Consider the following 22,681-nt stretch of genomic DNA (forward strand, 5'->3'; position numbering starts at 1 on the left):
TAAATCTTGAAATGCCTTCAGCCTTAGCAAGTAGAATTCTGCCTCTCAGCGTAAGGTCTCTCTGTAACCACATATTAAATCTTTTTTGGGCCTTTTCTTTAACAGGTTTGAAATGTTGTGTACACCTAATATCTTGATCTTTTGTGATCACAAATGCTAAGTATGTCACTTCAGATTTAACTGGAATATTATAAATACACGAGTTCTCACAATCTTTAATAGCCATTAATTCACATTTACTTAGGTTTAAGTTGAGCCCTGAGGCTACAGAAAATAGCTTGTAATGATACACTGCTTCGCGGCAGAACGGAAGATGCGTGACGTCATGTGAAAAGGGCGTATTGGGAGACTCGCCACAGTATTGACATAAAAACTGTGGAAAAATGTAAAGTGATCGATCAGAATTCATTTCTTTTTTTTATGAAGGATGTATGGGCAGGGTATTTCTATATATTGTGTAATAAATAACTGATTCTGGATCAGTGCCATATAAGTGAGGTGAAGGTGTGAATATTTATAGCGACCCATGGGTCCCCACAACAATTTATACATTTTATTTGTTAAAAAGAGGCCTAGAGCAATATACAGTCAGGTTCACAAGAATTCCTGTAAAATTATTAAAAATAACTCTGCTTCGATGCCCATATTTCCACCTCAGGGTGAGCATTACATTATAATAATTTGAAGGTACAGAGTCAGCTATCCCTTAACTTATTACAAAACCGCAATGATTATTTCGTAAAAGTGTTTGCGTATGTGGGGGGGGGCCTTATCTGCTACCCCCCTTGCGAACAAAACTGACATGCATTGTCACATTTCAATGGCTCTGGCAGAAAGCATGTTTTCATTACCAATATGTGGCATGTTAAGTTATAGAGCTGCAGCTGCACCTACATGTGTGATGTACGTATGACATGACATTCATGGTCCATAAACATAAAAGTGCGTATGCCTGACGTGTTACAAACTTGGCAAACATGCTCAATCTCAGATGTTAACAGGGAAGGCACCACACAGGATGCCAGGATCTTACTTCTAGCTGTTTAAAAGACACCACAGGGATAAAATCTGTAGACTCATCGCTCCAACCAACTAGTGCATGTCTTACTATATTTAAAGACAGATTAAAGACACCACAGCTGCTATGCCAGCATGTATTGCTTATTTGTGAAGAAACAGTAAAAAGTCCGTTCTAGGTTTGGAAGACACATTTACAGGCCGGCAGAGGTGATTAAATCCAGGTCCACCACAAATTACTGCTGATGAATCAAAGTCTTAATCAAAAACGGATTTCAGTGTGGAAGCGCACTGATTTATAATCGCATTCAGAAGGGCGAGAACGATAAAGACAGCCAGCAGAACTGAAGACTCCTAAATGTGTTGATTCTTGCCTTTGCATTCTTGGCATTTCTCTTTTTCCTGGTTCTCAAGCTAAGCGGCCAATGCCAATTCCCTCCGATTTGGTTTGGCTTAAGCACAAGGAGGCCGAAGCTCTCCTCCCTTCTCCCTCTCTCATTTCCTGTGTTTTTTCCTTCTTTTTCTCGCTCGGTCCTCTCCCTCTCTCTTTTCGGGACTAGTCACACTGGTTTTAGCAGATTCCAGTATTTCCTTTGTCCTTTAAATAAATAATGCAAAGCACAGCTTCCTCTGGCTTATGTGCGTATATGCATTTCACTGCATTACAAGGACCCCTTGATTGGTAAAATCTGTCTGGTCAAGGATAAGGAAGAGTTTAACACAATATATTCAATTGTCCTATACATGAAACATTTATAAAACTATTTTTAAAAAGTGTTATATAGTTAAAAAAGAGTTAGAGAATCTTGTCCCACAATTTTTTTGTGTTTAATATTGCGGCGGTTTGCTTTAATTTTTAATTCTCACCATATCAGCATTTTAAATTATCGTCTCGAATTCTAATTATCCCTGAATATTAGTGTGGAGGAAATGTACGCTGTGGAAGCCCCCCTCCCATCTCTCCCTTTGTTTCCCCTCTCTCTCCTCATACAGCTGGTGTGCGCTTGGTGCCCCTCCTCCACCGTTTGAACAAACCAATAAGAGGACATATCAGGAGTGCCCCCCCCCAGACACATACACACCTCCCCACCCCCGTCCCTTTTCTCACCCCATCCCCCCACCCCTCTCCTTATCACTCCCCCATATTTCCTTTCATAGCAGCCCCTCTTGCGGCCATCTCTCGCCCAGTTTCTCACTACAGAATATTCCCTCCTATATAAGTAAATGTTTCTTGTACAAGTCTTAATGTAACCGGGAAAGACCTTACGAGTGTTGTTTAAAAATAAAAATAAATAAAAAGATAGACGTGAGTAAATAGCACATTATAAATGTACTTTGTGGAACATATGATATGTGTGTTTGTTTTCAGAAGGAAGTGAGATAAAAACTGTGTCAAAGTGGGATTATCAGTTGGGACACACACACTTAGCATTACAGCTCCTATGTGACTCATTATAGGAAATGCAATTGGCCCTCCTGAAAAAAGCATTTTGGTAACATAAACCAGAACATATTAACTCATACAATGTTTCGGAATTGAACTATTGTCCAAAAATTGACATTATTACTAAATAAATAATACAGGACAGTGGGAAACTAATCCATAACAGTGTCACCTGAACAAACAACATACTTTATTCAGTTTCACTGAATCTTTTTTTGTTTTGGCTTGGTCGATCTCCAGCACACCATTGGCACTGGCCAACTAGGGGGCGTGGTCATATTTAAATGTCCAACAAGCCCCAGAGAATGGCCAAATGTTTCCTACCTATCCTCGGAATCGCCCCGACGAAACAAATCAAATATTCACATAAATGAAAAGTAGATATTTAAATTCGAGGTGGCAGTTCACGCGTGTATTTGGGCTAAATCGTAGAAGCAGCTAACATTTGTAAATTATTCACGCGTTTCCCCTTCAGCAGCGCTTCTCTAGTTTGCATTCCCTTCAATGCTCCGGCTAGACCAAAGCAACAGAAACACGATCGTTCGATTCTATAGGATCAACTTTATTCTATATGGCGACGTCAAAGTGGTTGCTCAAAGTAGTTTACAGAATTAATCCCATGCTAAAAATAGTAGCCATTGCAAAAATTCCAATAGATTTAATTATTATAGTGGGAATATACCACAGTACAATGGGAATGGAATGGAAAGTATGGTCTTGTGGGTGACTACGGCCAATGTGTTGGGTTCTTTTTAGCATATAGGAACCAGCAAAACAACACTATTAAATCATAAAGGAATCTTGTAAGTGTCTTAATGGCAAACATTTGATTTATTGGAATTTTATTAGAATTTGTATTGTTTTATTCATTCACCAGGGATGGCAACAAAACAGACCATTCCACACTCCTGCGTGTTTACATCCTCCTTTTCCATTTTCGCTTTGTAAATGAACAACACTTTCTTGTTCCATTATAATGTGGTACCAATCACTTGAAAAAAATGTTTACCCATTCTATGCCTCTCTGGTGGAATGAGATGCCAGCCTCCACCTGAGTGTGGAGAAATAAAATAAAATGCAATAAAGTGGAGGAAATGGTTGCAAAAAGGTCAAACGAGAAATAGTTGCAATTGTATTTCCATTTTCCTTTAAAGGTACTGTTAGTGGTACACGCCTACACGGACACATGCTGAACAGTGTCGCTCTGTGCTCGGCTGCTTTGGTCTGTAATGCTGAAGCTGTGAAATCGCGCTGATGGTCTGTCACATTATTTCTCACTGACACCGACTGAGCGAAGGAACAACACGCCAAAATATCAGCTCAAAAAACACTTCGTAACACGCAACTTCGCTCAGCTCCGGGTGAGTTACGCATTTTATTTCAGAGTTTGTACGTATATGTGCTTGTTTGATCGGTACGAGTAGAAAACGTAGCTTTTTTCGCCGTTTTTCCACTGATGTAAATATAATTAGGGACTTTAGAAAGCTTCAGTTCTTCCCTGCCAGCGCTTACTGATCACCACAAACAGAGCTTATGAATACAAATATAGATCATAACCTAGGCTTATTCATCAGCGATGAGCGGCCTGGTCAGGGAATGTGGCCCTGAGGTTTTAAAGCACCACCGGGGTTTTATTTTTGGTAGTTTTGTGAGAGACTATAGGCAGATGGTGGACTAAAGCCAGCGCGACATTCACTGCTAACCCGAGCTAATACGTTTACATGGTTTAACTCTAAATGTAATTTAAAGCAGTCAGACACTCTGTATGTGAATACTGCGGATTGTGAAGAAGTGTGTGTGTGTTTGTTAGGTGTGTTAGATGAGTAGAAAAGAGTCTATATAATTTGTGTTTGTCTGTTTTTGTGTAGCTGTGGGCTAACGCTAGCCCTTCGCGGAAGTGTCTAATCACTAGCTGCTCTGTCTTAAATTGTATTAGTTTATTATATACACTATTCAAAATAAACATAACACACGTGCGTTGTGTTTTGTGTAGTGCGTAGCAACTTGTTTTTTTGTGTTTTAATTCAAGTTATTTCACTTGGCTTTGCGTTTGAAGAAAATTCGTCGTTTTATTAAGGAGTTTTAAAACGGTTTAAACCGAAATGAAAATGTATAATTACAATTGAATTGGTGTTTGTAACGTTAAATGCGACACGTTTAGATTGTGTGAAGCCAAAGACAGCTTTATATGCAACCCTAAACTTAATCTGTAGCTCCATTTAAAAAATCGTATAATCCATGTGTGAAAGTTTATTATTTTAACGATCGAAACTGTTTTTAAACAGCGTGTCTGTAAGTGTTTTCTGGCGTGGGATCGGAAAGAGGGAATAATATAATACGCCGAAAGGAAATGCCAATCGCCACTACTGGTCATTCAGCGTCTCGAGAGCCCTGCGTCTGTTCCCCGGACCCCGTCCCCAAGCGAGCTGATTTATGCGATCACGCCGGGGCCCGGCCAGCGGAATACGGGGGTCCGGAAGGGGGGCACAACCTGGGCGGCGCTAGACTCTCCGGAGCGCTTGAGAGCTCGTCTGCGGCGTCTCTTTCCCCACCCACGTCTCCTTTCCACCACCATCATCACCATCACCCCCACCCGGTAACCATGGAGCCCCCCAGGACTCGATCGCGATCACGGTCTGGATATTACCACGGTGGGTTATCTAACACGAACACTAACGCTGGGAGCGGCGGTGGTGCTCTGAGTCCCGCTGGAGGAATAAACCACCACCACCTCTACCATCACCAACAACAGCAGCAGCAGCAGCAGCACGGAGCTGCTTACGGGCACACGGATAATCTGCGCCCGACCGGGAGCGTGCTCTCCCCAGGCAGTCACAGACACGCGGGGCCTGGAACGCACAGAAACTCCGGAGCAGGTAAGACAGTACCGCGCTGTTGTTAAGGGTTATTTTGGCATAGAAGATGACAATAAACAAAAGGTTTTCTGCAACATTGATATATTTAGATGTGAACATTTACCCTGAGTGTACTTACATTTGACCAGATCTCACAGGATAATGGGTAAACACAGATATGGACCATTTTCACCCATTTCAAGTGTTGCGTACATTTGGCTTTTATTATTTTCTGAGATAAAAAACAATGTCTGTATACAACAAAGTAATTCCACATACATATGTGCTGGTTTGTTTGACAGCATAAAATACATCAGACTTTTGGATTGTCCTCATCTCCCTACTTTTCACTGATGCAAAGACCCTATACGTTATTGTTTTTTCTTAGTTTTTGAATTTTATAAATTTTTCCAGATTTTTTCTGAGTAGTTGTACTGCAAAAGATGTGCGTTCCTATTTGCATATGCAACTCAAAGGTTACTTGTGAGTTTGATGCCAAGCAAGCACATATCCCAATAACAAAAATGCATACCTTACATGCATTGTAAAAGCATCTGCCAAATGTGTAAATGCAGATTAAATCTGGAATGAACCAACTTTGTTTAAAAATTGCAATGCAGTGAGACCGAGCAAAGAATCATCAACCCTGTTACCTTCTGAGGGGATGTGAACCGAAACCAAGAGTCAGTATGTCACAGTTCTTTTTTGGTTCGATTTTAAGATAATGAAAATGTGTATAGTCTGTGCGTGATCTCTTATTCAGTAGACATGCCAAGAGACTTTTGTGCTTTTAGGGAACAAAACTGAACCTTGCTAAAGAATGGCAAATTTACAGTTCTAAGTTTCTTTAATGTTTGCACAAAGTCTGATGACCATCATGCTGATCTGAGCATTGTGACTCCTGGTGACCTATAATTTATCTTAAGCTGTAGATTCAAAACAATGCTATAATAGACTACATCGTAAGTGTGTACGTGCAAGACAAATTCACGTTTATTGAATTACACAATTTGTAACTCTGTTCTGATTTGGATGCTTAATGTTGTTTTTGCTGGTCAAAAATAGCTTGTTGTCCCTCGCACCATGAGACAATTGTTCCCTTTAACTTCAGGTTTTAGGTTAATAATTGGTCTGTCTGTCTAACAATATCGCAGTGTTTTACGATTTTTTTCTAGCCGGCTATGTTGCAGGGTGAATGGAAATTCCAAAATATCCCCCCAAAAAACACGTTCAAGCCTCCGGCATCCTTATTTCCTGGCTTAATCAGCCACAGAACATCCTTTTAGCCGCAGACAGCAGGCTGGTGGGTCCAAACGTACACTCACGCATGTGTTAAAACACCTAAAGTTAATGTATCCCTTGCTTGTATACTCTTAAAAGACAGAAGCCGAGCTTTGATTGTTAAACATGTTAAAATAAATGAGAGTAGGGTGTGTATAGCACGTGTTTGCCGGGGAGGTGGTGGGCTTTGCGTGTAGTATCTCAGGTGTTGTGCTTTAAGCTCAGGTGTGTTTGCCTACCGGCAGTTGCACTTTGTGCCCAAGCTCTTCTACGCGCACGCACACACACACACACACACACACACACACACACACACACACACACACACACACACACACACACACACACACACTTAAAAAGGCCCAGACTGGAAATACCTGTCTGATGGAGTGAGCATCTAGCAACCTGCTTTGCCTGCCTGCTGTTGCTGTCACCACCGCACCAATTAGAACAGTGTGTGTGTGAGAGCTTTCTTGGGGCCATTTGTCATTAGCAACGTTTTTTTTGTTTGGTCTCCTGATTTGTTTTGATATGTGAACTCTCATTTAAGTCTATGTGATATTGACTGGATGTATAATCAGAGGTACTTTACCTGAGAGTGTATATGCGATATTGACTGGTGGGATATACAGTAGCGGTGTGTGTGTGTGTACGAGTGTGATATTGACTGAGATCAGATAGGCCGCTTTGATAATGAGAGAAGCTCGGCAGACTGAAATCCCTTGAGTTCAACACCATCTGCTCTCAATATAGACCCTCTCTCTCTCTCTCTCTCTTTCTCTCTGGCTGTCTGTCTCTCACTCCCATTCCTCATCCCTTTATCTCTTTTGTCCACCCGATCCGCCTTACGTTTTCTCTCACCGACTTTCCCCGTCCGTTCTTAATTCAACCTCCTGTATAATTTTCTCTCTCGTCTAGCTGATATTGCCCGTATTCGAACGCGTATGCAGAGAGCGTGAATGGCATTAAGCCTACTGTGGCTTCTACTGGAGGTGTTCAGTCTTGTTATCCTCAACTCTGTGCAGAGACATAAAGAGAGGGAGAGAGGGAAAAAGGGCTATCAAGTCCCATAAAATCAATAGAGAAATGGATTTCTGGTGGGCTTGGGAAAATGCATCCCCCACCCGTGAGCATGTGGGCGCGAAGAGGCATCCATGTGTTTGTGTGGACAGTTCAAGATCATCTGAAGGGTGTAGAATCCCTCTTGGGGACGGTCCAGACCAAACACATGAATCTTGGTTCTGCTGACCTGTAGCAGAAACACAGAGAGGGTGTTAGAGGCGAGCAAACTGATAATGAATCTGCAGCCTTGACTTTTGCAAGTCTTCATCCTTATTTCTCATCTCATGGTGTTGCTACAGACTAGTGCTTCTGGGCAAAATGTGTTTTGTCATATTTGCAGAGGGGGTGATGTCTAATTTAAAAAATGTATAGTTGGAGTCAAAAGATTTAGTCAAATCAATTTATATGTAAGCTTTGTAAAGGAGAGTTTTTGGGGGAGTGGACAAGTCACCTGAGGGTGACGTTTGAATCAAATCACTTTTATGACACAGTCTTGTTTAAAATTGTGATATGTGATTAATTACTAAATGCGTATGTAATGCAATCATAATTTAATGTTTGTAAAATGAACTTAAATTATATTAACTGTATTATATAACAAACCAAGCCATGTTTGATTGTTGCAGTGCTTAAAGAGTACATAACATGATATTATGAATATTACATTTCATGCCGTGTGTAATGTTGCCGTGCTTGAAAGTAAGCAGTCTGCCAAGTTGTAAATCCGAAGGTGAATGAATAACAAAATTATTGGCTAGGGAAAAAGGGAGTCGACTCTGAATCACGCAAACAAGTCGTCCCTAGTCCGATTCGCGAACCGCCGTGGATTTACGTCACTACATATAGTCCCCGCCTACGTTTTGCTAGGACTGCCCGCGAAAACTTCACTCTTCTCCCCCAAACACTGTAGCTCCTGAGCCTCATTCGCGGTAGACCAATCACAGCAGACTAGACCGTCTGACCAATCACATCAGACTAGGCTAGCGGAAAGGAGGGGATTAGACGGATGAATTGCGGAACGAATCATTTGAGAGTCAGTCAAGAAGTAAGGTAAGAATAACTGCCTATTATTACAAAATAATAGTGTTTTTACACCTTCTATGTACATAAACTTGTTGGACACTACATAATCCCTAGTTATGTACTCTTTAAACTGTGATTTGCATATCGTGATTGCATTTCCATATGTTATGCAGCCCTGCCAGAAATGTCTTTAGAAGACAGACGTTCACACTGAAGGAAATTCAACCAACATATATATTTAATCAAAACCAGCAGTATTTAACCAAACATTTGGCCACAAAATAGAGTAAAGATGCCAAACACTTGAGTGAAGACTTGATGAATCGAATGGTTTCAATGAATTGTTTGTACAAGATGAATTGTTGCAATGAGTTTGATGGTTTGAATGTCTGCTGAAGTTTTTAGTTTATTAGAATCATTTTGTTTGTTAGAGTCATATTCAAAGTGTTGATGTGGGTATTCATAATTCAGAGATAACACTTCAAAAATCATCATTTACTCCCCATCTCATTTCAAACCTGTATGACTTCATTTTATCGACACAAAACCACTGAGAAATTTCTCAAAATATCATCCGTCATGTTTCAAAGAAGAAAGAGTCATTTACAGACTTTGAACGACATGAGAACGAATACAGAATGTTCTTTCTTGATAAACTGCCGTTTTAGGACAATCATGCCTTGTTCATTCAGCTTCATGGCAAGAGGAGATCTTAAGGACCAGGGAAGCTTGTATTATGATGGTCCAGCTGCTCTGTAAAGCTGGTGTTGGTCATTTTACGTGTCCACTGGCACACTCAGCCTGACGATTTAGTCCACGCTAGAACAATGGCATTTATTTTAGCAGACCCGTCTCTACAAGGCGCTTGGGTTTAAATCGGACAACTCCATAACATGAGGACAACTGTTGCCGAGCGCTCCAAATCAAACTAAAGTCCTTGAAGGACCCTTAAGTTTCACCTTGAGTAGGTCTCCGTCTCGCACGCGCGTGCGTGTACACGGGCCCGGCTGTTCAGCAGGCAAGGTGCGGCGCTGGAGATGAGCGCGGGGCTTTGTAGTGTCAGTAAGCTGGTTTAATTGGACTACGCTCCTGATCATTATTTAAACCTCTAGCACAGCGTGAGCGTCCGCTCGGGCCCTTTCTCTATAAACCATTGAGAACACACGGCCGCTTCCTTTCAGCTCAGGAACAGAGGAACAGGAGCGAGTGTTAAAAGGAGGGCTGGAGGTTTTCTCCTCTACTGGACTGACCTGGCACCATCTTCAGAGAAGTGAAAGCAGACAAAAAAGCAGAACAGATGCTTAGAAGTGCTTACAGGTGCCAGGTGTGTTGAAAGGGATGAAGGCGGAGGGAGAGAGAGAACTGGTTGCCGGTGAAATAAATCACATTATTGAATATTATAAACCCCTTTTAGACTATAATTTATGATATTAGACTTTATATGATGCTGTGAAGGAGTCTACGCACACGCATATCCTCCGTGGCAGAGAGATGCTCGTTTCATCACCGCTGTTGAATACGGGTGCGAATTCATCTGGAATTTGGCTGTATTTATGCTGCGCAGACAGCCAGCTGTCAGAAAGCCAAACAGTTCTTCTGTGGGTAAGAGTGTGAGCTTTCACATGTTTTTCTTAATGAAATGAAACTAAACTCCACAGTTTTTATTGTGTATGTTTTAGTCCTGCGTAGCTCTGGTCCTGGGTTCTGATTGGTTAGCACTGTGCCATGCTAGCTTAAATAAACATGACAGATAGGAAATTGCATGGTTTTCGTCAGTTTATTTTATCACTTGTCAATTGCATAAAGTTTTTCTAAGGAAAATGTGCCTTCATGCAACAGGCAAACAAACATAAAGCTTTTTGGTCCCAAATCTTGGACAGAGCTTCCACTGCAGACCTCAGTTTAAAGGTGGCGTTTTTAAAAGCAGTCTAATGTATTGCTCAAACGCAAAGTAACGTTGACGTTACTACAACAGAATAATGTTACATTTTTAAGCAACCACAAGCAAACAATTATTGAAATAATGCTCACTAAAGTTGAATTTTGTAAGTGAAAATGAGTAGTTGACAAATAAATGGTACATGTGTCTAGGGATGGGTTTCGTTAAGATTTTATCAATATCGATACTGCTTATCGATACCGGTACTTATCAATACTGTTATCGATACTACGCTCTATAATTTGATGCAAAAACACATGATGTGCAAAGATGTTAAACATTTTAAGTTTCTTTATTACAGCTGAGCTTTAGAACTGCAGTTTACAAATGCTTCTGAGCAAACAGAAAATGCCACATAACAAAACGTGTGTGTGTTCCTTAGCATACCACTTACGGCACTTAGCATGTGCATAGGAGCTCAACATATTTATTTTACATCACTATGGTTATTTGGCTGGTAGACTATTTCTATTTTCCTTTCTGATTTTAGGTCTACATAAATTTAAGTACTATTTTCTAAGCACATAATATTTTTTTGTTATATGCACTATTTTTTAAAAATAATTTTACTAGCACATTTTCTTCAATTTACTCAAGTAAGTAAGTATACTCCGTGGCTGAATTATTAAAACAATGTTATAACTTGTTCTCAAATAAAGGACTTTTATTTTGACGGGTTGCCGCAAAGGGGTGTTTGACGGAAGCTTCCTCCTTGTGAACTGCGGACGCTGAAAGCTCCACAAGTGCAACCATGCCACTCTTTCACTCATAAACACGCAAAACAAGCAGATTACAAATACATCGCTGAAATCATGTGTACCCATCCCATGTGTAATCATGTACCCATCCCTAAATATGTCCTATGGTTTGACTGCAAACATTTTGAAAGCAAACTGTTAATATATAATATTATATTATTAATATTTTTTTCATATAAAATAACATAAGAGATTTATTGTCATTGTTATTCTTTCTAAATTTTGCTGTCATACCATAGTATGGTTTATTTGTCAACTACCCAAATATGTTGAAAAACAGTAGCATGTTACCAGTGGGAACACAACAAAGGTTGTTTATTTGTGTGTTTTTATATATTATGGTCACTGATGTTTTTCAAACATATAGCAGACATAAATGCATTGTTTGTTAATGTTATATTATGTGTTTTTTAAGTCATTTTATTGTTTTGCACAAAACAAAGCAAACAATGCCTCCCTTTCAGTGAGGGGAAAGGGAGTCGGAAAATGACCAAACTCGGATCATCCAAAGAAGTGATGTTGCGCAATATAGTCACAACTAGCCAAGTGGGCTGCGCATCCACATATTAACAATGTTAGTACACTTTTTGTACTTTTGGACTGTCAGATCATGCAGTCAGCAGTGTTGTAGGCTTTGACAGATGTGAAAGTTGCATAGAAATTTGAGCGACACCGCCAACGTGTATGTTGTTGCTCACGGCCGCAACGCCTCTCTACACACACTCGTTGTGTTTCTCTCACTCAAAAAAACTTACTCTCGCACTCCATTTTCATAACAAAAGAGCTTGTTTGTTTTGGCTGCTTTTGTCTGTCTCCAGGCAACCACTTCAACAGTTCCGTTTTGCGGGCTCTGCTCGCCACTTTCTATCTGGATGCGAGTACCGGCCGGCAGGCCTGTTTTAACTGACCAGTCAACAAACTCATCTGCTGTAGTAGAGCTGGGAATCATATAAATTCCATCTATATTATATCTGCGCCATAATATGTACGCATGTTTTTGTTGCTCAATTGGTAGAGCATTGCATTAGCAATGCAAAGGTCATGAGTTCAATCCCAGGAAACATGCAAACTGATAAAAAATAGATTGACTAAAGTTGCTTTGGATAAAAGCGTCTGCAAATTTGTAAATGTACTTGTGCATGCTGATGTTGGGGATCTATGACAAGTTCTCAGTTTTCCAGCCCTACTGTATACTGAGATCTATTGAAATAGGAAATTAATGTATATGTTGAAGTCTTATGAAGTTTACAGAGTAAAGTTCCCTTTCGAGTCCTTCCTATAAATTTTTTGTGCAATAGGAACTGGTTGTTTAGAAATCGTCAACATGGTATTGATATCACAAGCACATTAGCATATGATGCATATTGCGGCTCATTTAACAGTCAGAATCTTGGCTTGCCTTTATAAGGGAGCTGAGTAGGGCTGCACAATTAATTGGGATTTTCACTAAATATCGGACCGGTCTAGTGCGATTACGACGGTTTCGATTATGTGTTTATGAGCAGCTTGTCCGGGAACCACGGCTCTTTGATCAGTGGGAAGTGCTGCCCGATCTGAAATCACAGAATTTGAGTCGCTTATAACGTGCATTCAAAAAAGCAACACCCGTCAAACATCATCATTTTAAATATACTTTATCATGAAAATACCTGAGAAGGCTTGAAAAACTCCCTATCTACTATATAGTGCACATCGGGTGTCCGCCACTTTGTAGTGGTGTCCGAAACCTGGGTGAACTACTTCATTCCCTACATTCGTTCACTACTTTTTACCCACAATGCACTCTGATTTTGAGTGTACAGTATATCCAATGTACGCTCGCTCATTCATATTTCCCATGATACAATGCGAATCAACCGTCTGATTAGAATCGGCTGGAGGAGAGTGACCGTTAATGACACGAATGTACGTTTATGCACTTGTTTGTTCTTGTTGACAGTTATTTTCTACTTTTTGAGAATAAACGGATTAAATGAATGTAGCAGTGTTTTATTATAAATATATTAAGTCATTTTATTCGTAATAAATGTAATATTAAATAAACTTGGCAAACATTTGTTTTGTTCTCTTTATTAAAAACGAATACAACAAACGTGAGAAATAATGTAAAAATGAACTTTACCATTTTACAAAACAATCCATAAAGTCTCAGAGGTGTAATATAAGCGAATGTCCGCGACAGTTCTGTCAGACACAGGATATATTACGTCAATGTCTGAAATTGTTCACTCATTTTCATTCACTTCTTCCCCATATAGTGACCATATCGGCCCTCGCCTGGCCTGATTTCTAAAAATCGGTATCGGCCAGAGAAAAACCCATATCGGTTGACCTCTAAAAAATATGGCCTCAGGCTGACTAGGATCATGACTCGTATACAGTGGTGTTGTTATACCAGCTGACTTGACTGGTCATTTTTATTTTTGCCATTAATCAACCAATATTTCCTCTTGTGCTGCATATTTTTACAGTCCCTTAACAGATGCCCATTAACCAAGGTAATTTCTTTGTTCTCACATGTGATTATTTGTCTTTGGCTATGATTGAGATTTCAGCGTGCAGAAATCTCAATAGAGACATGATATTTCTTTCAAAATGGAAACTTTCACATTAGTATCTAACAAATGAAAGCCTTGTTCAGTGCAATTTCGACGTCTGTGTTCTGTACACAAAGTCAAACCCAACTCTTGCTGCATTGTTAGTACTGAATAGATCGAGGCTTTTGAATCATCATACTCAATTATTTCATCAAAGCAAAATCTAATTTGAAATGAACAGGATTGTGGTATACTCCGTTTGAAGAACATGTCTTTATAGCACACCATCCTAGGCATTTGTGTGGCTTTCCTCAAACCACATTGACCTCTTGTCTCTGTGCGGGTGTGACGTCAAATGATTGACCATAGAGTTAAATTCACTAGATGGTGTCATTTCCCACACTGACCGAGAGGCTCTGTGTAGGGGGACAGATTAGGTTGTTCGCTGTTATAATACCGGTTTTGTCGTTGACAGACGGGCTTCAGGCGGCACTCTGTATGCACGTCTGAAGAGTAGAAAGCCTGAGAACAGACAGACCAAAGCATGTTTGAGTGGACTGTCAAAGTTTTGGTGAGTAAAAAGAGGTCGAGTGAGCAAGCATACACATTGAGAGAAAGAGAGGGAGTGTATGAGCACGTCTCTCTGGCATCACGTTCTTTGTGTCAGAGAGCCGAGAGGGAAAGCTGAACCGAGTAACATTAGCCAAATCTCTCTCTCTCTCTCTCTCTCTCTCTCTGTCGCTCACTCATGTTCAGTCACACTCTTGAACTCTCTCATTTAAACTCCTCGTACTTCCTGTCTCGCTCTCCCTCTCTTGCTCTGTTGGCTCAACTTTTCCAACTCTGCCCTTCCTTCCTTTATTTCTTTCATGTGGGTTTTAAAAGATAGAAGTGCAGCTCTACATCTGTGTCTTTTTTTCTTTACTTCTGTAAAGCACGTTTTGAACACGTCATAAATTGTGATCACTTTTTTTAAATGGACACATCACATTAGAATGTAGTTGATGTAGCTATATTTTTTTAATCATTTAGTTTTTATTTATTTGTTGTGCGTGTGTGTGTGCGTGCGTGCGTGCGTGCGTGCGTGCGCGCGCGTGCGTGTGTGCGTGTGTGCGTGTGTGTATTTTGTTTAGGGAAAATTTGGTTTTCCCTGGTCATTCCCGGATAGTAGTTTGGTTCTCCCATGACTTGGTTGTTATTAATGACTACCAATAACTGACAAGAACGAATGTTTTTTTATACATTTCTTATAGACTTCTCCCTTTAGTTTGAGGAACGACAGTTTTGTTTTGTAGCGTGGTAAATATGTCTATGGAGAAAGGGAAAGGAATGGGCCTCGGAATGAAATGTTATGTTTACATGCAATTTTATAGTTCCATTTTTACCAAAATAGTGATATTTAGCTAATGACACCAGTTTGATTTTTGCAATGTTTGGATTACAGTTGTTCTTGCTGCTGTGTGCATGCTCCAAAGTCATACATGGTGTATATTAAAATCAAAAACTTGGGATATTTCTCTCAAAAATAAAAATTCTGTTATTTACTCGCCCTCGAGTTGTTCCAAATCAGAATAAATTGGTGTTAATTTCGTTAACGAAAATAATGATGGAAAAATATTCGTCAACGACATCCCAGGATGGAGATGATGACGAGACGAAAATTAAGGCCATTAAACGACAACTAAGACTATATCGGCACGCAATATCGTTGATGAAAAATTATGAGAATAAAATGTAGTTATAAAATAAAAACTCACCCAAAAACACTTTTCTGTCTTTGTCGAAATTTTTTAAATAGAAGTACAGATATTTGTGCGAGCTGTACGAGTGTTCATGTTTGCGGTCGCCAGATGACAGGACTTCAGATCCCCCCCAAACAGGTATGAAAGGTTAAAAATATGTTTTCTGCAATGGGTGACTTAATTTCTGCAATATGGCAACCATACGCCAATGCTGGAAGCGCCGTTGGGGATCAAGTCAATAAACAAGAGTTTAGCGATCTCCAGCCGGTATGTGTTCTCTCGCTGCTCGAGCCGCGTTGATCTTCACTACATTGTTTGCGATTGTGGTTACTAAATAAAGACATCCCACCTCGCGAAAACTGCGAATCCATACACGACTACATTCCGAGGGTTCTCCTTCACGGTCAGTCGCGTTGTTTCTGGCGAATTGTCAATATTTTGTGGGCATCAGGAAGACACTAGTAATTTGTGGGGAACTTAAGGGAGAGGTTAGATGTCTATGAATAGGCCTATGCTCTTATCAAACCTCTGTGGGATTATTTCTTGGATGATGTCGAATAAACTATGCACTAGTGCTGGGTGGTATGAACATAAATTAATATAGCGGTATTTTCCAGATTTATACCGGTTTCCCAGTACATGGCGGTATTTTTTACATCGCATTTCCTACGGATTGAGAGAGGAAATACTGCAATTGATTGACTTAAAATGCCCTTTTTATACTGTCATGGTGAGTGCAAATTGTAGAGAAATTCCACACTAGTATTATACAGGTTTGTAAGGCCCACAAAATGATGCTGTTTATGGTCTGTCTGAATGGTTAAATACAAAATAGTAACAACTTTACCATTAAAACATGCACTGTAACCCCCCCCCCAAAAACGGATAAAGTACTGGCAGAAAATAACCAGTACATTTTCCTTTATTTTACAGACATTTCTGTAAATGCTAAAATGCAATTTAATGCAGTGCAAAATGTAAAATACAGGTAAAACAACTGAGAAAATGAATACTGAAAATTCCTTCATGTTAATACAGAATATTGTGCCCTATCTTTACAAAAAATGTTAGTGTACATGTGATGTCTGCTGTGTTTTACATATTCACAATGGCTTCATGATTTCCTCAAATCATAATTTGTTATAATAAAATTAAATTAGATACGTGAGAGGAAAGCGATCGCATCACGCTGTCAATCCTCGTTCCTCTACTGACCCTTCTCATCATAGCACACAGAGAAACCGTTAAAACTATAAACACATCATATGCGTCTCGTGTAAGGTGTGAGGGGATCACGATCGCTATTTGAAGATGTTTGCTCGTGAGTGAATTTAATATATAGTGCGAACTTGCAATTGTTATACCTGTGTTACAGTTACCTGCTGTTCAGCCGCGCGGTGCGCGCTCCCTTTGTGACGCGAACGGGCTTAAGTATGTAAAGTTACTGCTTATGCGTGAGACGCGCGCGAACATCCAAAGCGTAAAGTAAAGCCGCAGCATAGAAAGATGCATTCTGTGTCTGGTCGCTGTAGCTCACGGCACGCACATACTGTGTGCAGTAATAGCGAAACGCTCTGTACAGTAAGGAAAAAACAAAGAACCTCCAAACAACAGACACGGCTCCTCTTTTTGGCCGTTCTACAGCTTCAGTTTTGGAACTATCAATGTCTGTCTTATCCATCTTCGCGGTCACGCTTTAGTAACAACTCGCAGGTTAGTAGGCTAAATGAAGACCGCGTTTTCATTTTTGTGTGAACTGTTCTCTTAATTCCTTCATGTATAATTGGGCAGACAGATAAAGGCTGTTGCTTGACCATGCCAAAACCTGCTATAGCTTTAATAAAAATGTGCATGTAAACACACACCGAGTATGACGGTAGAAGCTGACGATGGATGGATGAACTCAGGCAGCAGGGGTGGATGGAGCAGGAATGGCCAGATAAAGCTGATGCACTTTGAAGCTCAGAGAAAAATCAATAGTATTGGAGAGGGAAACCTCAGTCCCCTGCCCCCACCCCCACCCCCTGCATTTTCCTGGCTCGCTTTCCTTCCCATAACATCACTCAGGACACCTCCCCAACCCCCATTGGATGACACCAGGATCTCTTCACTTCTCTTCCTCGCCTCGTCTCCACGGTCATTACTGTGTATAACATTTTGAAGCGTGTGTGTGTGTTTGTGCACTGTCCATTTACTGTTTTTGGAAATTGTCCTTTAAAAAATATATAAATAAATGACCTTCTCTGTCCCTGCCACCCTCCTTCTGCTGTGTGTGTGTGTGTGTGTGTGTGTGTCGCTTGCAACTCCGTTCAAGGTTTACTCTCTTTCCCCTTCCCCTTGTGGGCCTCTTTCTCTTTCTCTCTACCTTCATTTCCCTTCCTTGCCTTCCTCTTGATTATCATTGCATGTGTGTGTGTTGGTCTGTTTGCATCTCTTACATCATATGACGTGGCTGTGTGTCAGTGGTGTAAAGTATTGGAGTAAATGTACTTAGTTACTTTACTTAAGTATCTTTTTGGCTACTTTGTAGTTGTACTGAGTATTAAAGATATTAGCAACTTTTACTCTCTACTTAACTACATTTTTGAACAAGTATATGTACTCTTTACTCCACTACATTTGTAATGACTAATGCAATTACACATTACATTTTGCATGACACCTATCTTATAATTAATATCGCCATTTACAGGGCAATGAAGGTACTACAATCTTGTGGATTTTGCCCTAACTTACAAAAACTTGTCAACATGGCTTCTTTATATGAATATGAGTGCAGTATCAGGTAGATGTCAATCGCTGGCGGTTTATACACGGTTAGCCCTTACCCGCTATTTCTACAGTAATATATTGGCAACACTGTTGCCAGCTAGTTACTGTAGGTCACACATCTACAAAAGCTCTTATTTTTAAAACTAACTCTTCCTAAATGTGCTCTAAACATGTTTGCTCAAAATTTGACCATGTGGTGGGACTATTGCCATGAAGTGATGTAAACCAGTAAAAAGAATGTATAGTATTTCAATTTTCAAAAGTGCTCTCACACTATATAGACAAAATATTAACCTATAGAATGAGTCGGACACAGAGAAATGAACAATCCACATATGAATCTCAACAATGGTGACAATCAACTGAACAGCTTCATGCTGCAATGCATGCTGGGTACATAGTACAAAACTCATTCATGATTGTTTGTCACCATTGATGAGGTTTGTATGTCAAGTGTCTAACTGTGTCTCAATTGCAAAGAAAGATTTTCTGACAGAGATCTTTCCATTATAACATGTAATCACTTTACCAAACATATCTTAATAAATCTTAAATGCTATATTATTATTATTTAATGATTGAATTCTTTCAGATGTATCTTCAGTTACTAAGCAAACATAAAGTTGCGGTTCCTGTAAAGTCCCTTTCAGTGTTATTGTATAAGTGTACATTTTAAAGCTACAAGAAAGTCAAAGAGTCCAACCAAAGCAAACACTGATCGCCATAATGGTGACTTAAAACATAATTGAACCACTATGAACTCGAGTTCAATCTCAATAAGATCTTACACAGATGACAGAAATAAAGTGAAAGTGGTGTCTGTAATATGTGAAGATGTTATTGATGTTTGTGTTTAATTCTCCTCTGGTGAAATCTTGACAGATTTATTGTGTTCATCTGTTATTTACACTTGTTCATCTAAGACTGTGTGACTTAAGTGCGTTAATAGATTCTTTAATAATGTATCTTCAAACAGCCATTGCAGTAGTTTACTGTAAAACACCTACAGTAACTAGCTGGCAACAGTGTTGCCAATATATTACTGTAGAAATGGCAGGTAAGGGCTAACAGTGTATGTGAAATGAGGACATGACTGCAGCTGGCGATGAGGCCCAAACCAGCATGTCCAGTGCAAAAAGGCTTTGACTTTTTAATTCTACTTAACATTATTTTATTTATCTGTTATATTGAAGAGACCTTTTTGAAGGACTTTGGTTTACTTATGAGCACTTGAGCTTAAATGAGACTTAGGGTGTTTGTAATGACGTAGGTTATGGTGTCGACCATGATTTGTTGCAATTTTGAGGTGTTCAGTCTTATTATGATTTAAGAAAATAAATGCGATTGCTCACCTCACAAATCAACTGTTTCTAGTTTTTCACTGATGTGTCTCTTAAGTGTTGAGGACTAGTGCTGCTTTGAGCCTACATTCAGTATGAGTAAAATACTCAAGTACTGTTCAAATCAGATACTCAAAGACTTTTACTCAAGTCGTTTTGGAATTGGTGACTTGTAACTTGTAATGGAGTAATTTTCACTGCAAGGTATCTGTACTTTTACTTAAGTATGGTTTTCAGGTACTCTTTACACCTCTGCTGTGTGTCATTGATGAGTTTACTCTGTAACCGTGAACTGAAAATATTGTAGTGGTGCGGCAGAACAGAACAACACTGAACATTTTTCACACACTTGCTTCAGAACATGAAGGTTTTTTTCTTCAGAACATGAATACACTTTTATAAACAATCCCGTATAACCACAAACTCACGTTCAGGTCATGTTCTTTTTTGTTGTGGAACACACTTTTTATGATTTAATCGTCCAAGTGCATAAAATCTAAATATTACATACATTGGTTTCCCTCAAAGTATTCTGTTCCACTTGAAAATGTCACATTACGGTAGCCGGATGGGTTTGCGGATGCCATTTCACGTTGACTTTAATGCTTAATTTCCTTCAATATTTTTCATAGGGGTCTTTCATTTCATGTGGTTGACCAGATGCTGTGTGCTGTAAAGATCTCTAAACACCGCACAGTCGAATTGTTGTAATGGATGGAATTGAAACAAAACGCACTTTCGTGCTCTTTCAGCTATTTTGTTGCCCGTGGTAACAGCTGGCATGACTACAGAAGGTTTTAAATGTCTCGGAACTTGTGGGACTGATTGTGGGGACTTGGGAAATTTCTCTGTCAGGTGTTTTAGAGTGGTTTGTGTCACAGAAATCATTGTTCTTTGTTTATTCTTTGAATTCTTTCAGGGTGAAATGTTGCGTTTAGTGCAAAGAAAATAGAAAGTGCCTTGCATAGACTGAGTTAATGAGACTTAACCTGTCTGTTTGTCTATGTTAGGAAGTTTTTTTTAAAACGGCCAACCACACACATTCACCATGTACATAATGTGGCTAAAGTAGATTCTCACGTCTCTTGAGTGCATAATCCCAGTTTATGGCGCACACAGAATTGGGTCTACAACCAAATTTACTTGAGGAAAATTCAGGTGGTAATAAGTTACCACTTCAAAGTTATTTTCAGTTCTTCTGAATTTACGATGTTTGGGTACTTAAACAGTCAAATTATCGTTAGCGACAACATTTTTTCCAATTTCCAAATGAAAATGATTTTCATTTATTTGCAGAAAAGTGAAACGGGACAAAAGATAAAGATGCAATGTTTGCAGATCTTGAATACTGTAAAGAACACGCTTTTATATTCATGTTTAAACGACACGATACGTGACTGATTTTACATGTATTTGATCAGTTCAAAAATGAATATTTTATTAAATAAGCCAGATTTTTGGCATTCTCTGTCTTGAACATTGCTGTTGGGTGACTGTCATTCCTGAGATTTGATTCTGTTGAAATTTAACCGACACTGACTGGACTGAAATTGACACAAATGCTTATTAAAGGCAAAACATTAATATTTTAAATATATTTTCAGTGGCTGTATTTTCTGCTTGGAAATATGCGTAGTGTATGCTGAACTGTATTGAAAAGTCAGTTGGTAATGCATAGGAGGAATGTGCTTTTGTTTATTCATGCGTGCATTTTGACACCCCTCTCTCGCCCTGCTTGAGCTGAACACCTGTCTATCCATAACATAAATGCAGAACAACGACATTATAACATCTGCATGGATGATGACTTCGATAAAGCATCTACTTAGTTGCGTGCTAGCTGGGTTGTTTAACTTGCCGTAATGCAATTTTCTAGTTTGGCAAGTTTCTAGAGTTTTAATTGACTTGTAAAATGTTGATTTCTTTAGTTTGTAATTTATTTCAAAAATGTGTTTTCCAATTCTGTATGTGTACAGTAAGAGAATGGGTTGACTGGGAGGTCCATGACGAGAATACAGTTCAACATTTTTTACATGACCGAAATGACGCATTTTAATTAATGGGAAAATAAGAGTAAGGACTCAGATGTATGAATATGACGATTTCTCGCTCGCTGTCTCACTCTCTCTCCCTCTCTCTCTCTCTCTCTCTGTGTTATCTTTGAGTCGTCAGTCCCTTCTTCCTTCTCTCGCTCTGTCATTGCCAGAATAAGAGACTAGAAGAACTTTTGGTGACAGAAGAAAATAGAAGCCCAAGTTCAAATGAAAGCTTTTTTGTGGGCACTACACACACACACACACACACACACACACACATTCTCGTCCTTGGAGAGGTTTTTTTTGGGAGCGTTCAAGGGTAATCCTGTCTGATGAAACACTCACAAAGATGCTGGAAATGCAAACAAAACACGCAGACGAAACAAATAAAAGGCACAAAGACAACAAAAGGCTTTGGATGTTTTAATATGAAAGCACATTAATCTAGGATTTTTTTCCCTCGCTTATATCTTTTCATCACAACAATAACCTAATGTCATCAATAGCAATATAGTATACCGCATTCATCATTTAATTAGAAGGATTGACCCAAGTACTACAGTTTATCCTTTACAAACAACAACTGTAATACTGTATTAAAGGAGCTTATATTACAGTCGAACACTGTATTCAAGTCATTTGCCAGTATGTGATGTTGATTGTGTACAATATCATTTTAATGCGCTAGGCAAGATTAAAGTAGTGCCCAGATGTCTCAACATGCTGCTGATATCCTGCAAAGCTGCTGGATCAAGCGTCTGTTTTTGGACCTGTTGAAACGTTTGATGCCAAAATGCATCAATCAAGTAAAAAATAATCACAGCGGATCGCAAGATTGTAGTATTGAAGCTGTCACTATACATAAGCTGTTGTTT

At 39.4% G+C, this 22,681-nt stretch overlaps 1 protein-coding gene across 1 annotated transcript in view; it reads left to right on the forward strand.

Annotated features, from left to right (window-relative positions):
* Nucleotides 1-3,698: 3,698 nt before the first annotated feature.
* rnf38 (ring finger protein 38) overlaps nucleotides 3,699-22,681 on the forward strand; it is a 34,870-nt gene continuing 15,887 nt past the window's right edge. The window contains exons 1-2 of the mRNA XM_057332209.1: nucleotides 3,699-3,822; nucleotides 4,747-5,337. Coding sequence (XP_057188192.1) covers nucleotides 4,812-5,337 — 526 coding nt within the window. The 5' untranslated portion in view covers nucleotides 3,699-3,822; nucleotides 4,747-4,811. The remainder of the gene's footprint in view (nucleotides 3,823-4,746; nucleotides 5,338-22,681) is intronic.

The sequence above is a fragment of the Triplophysa rosa genome, linkage group LG4 (assembly GCF_024868665.1).
Source record: "Triplophysa rosa linkage group LG4, Trosa_1v2, whole genome shotgun sequence".
Taxonomy (NCBI): Eukaryota; Metazoa; Chordata; class Actinopteri; order Cypriniformes; family Nemacheilidae; genus Triplophysa; species Triplophysa rosa.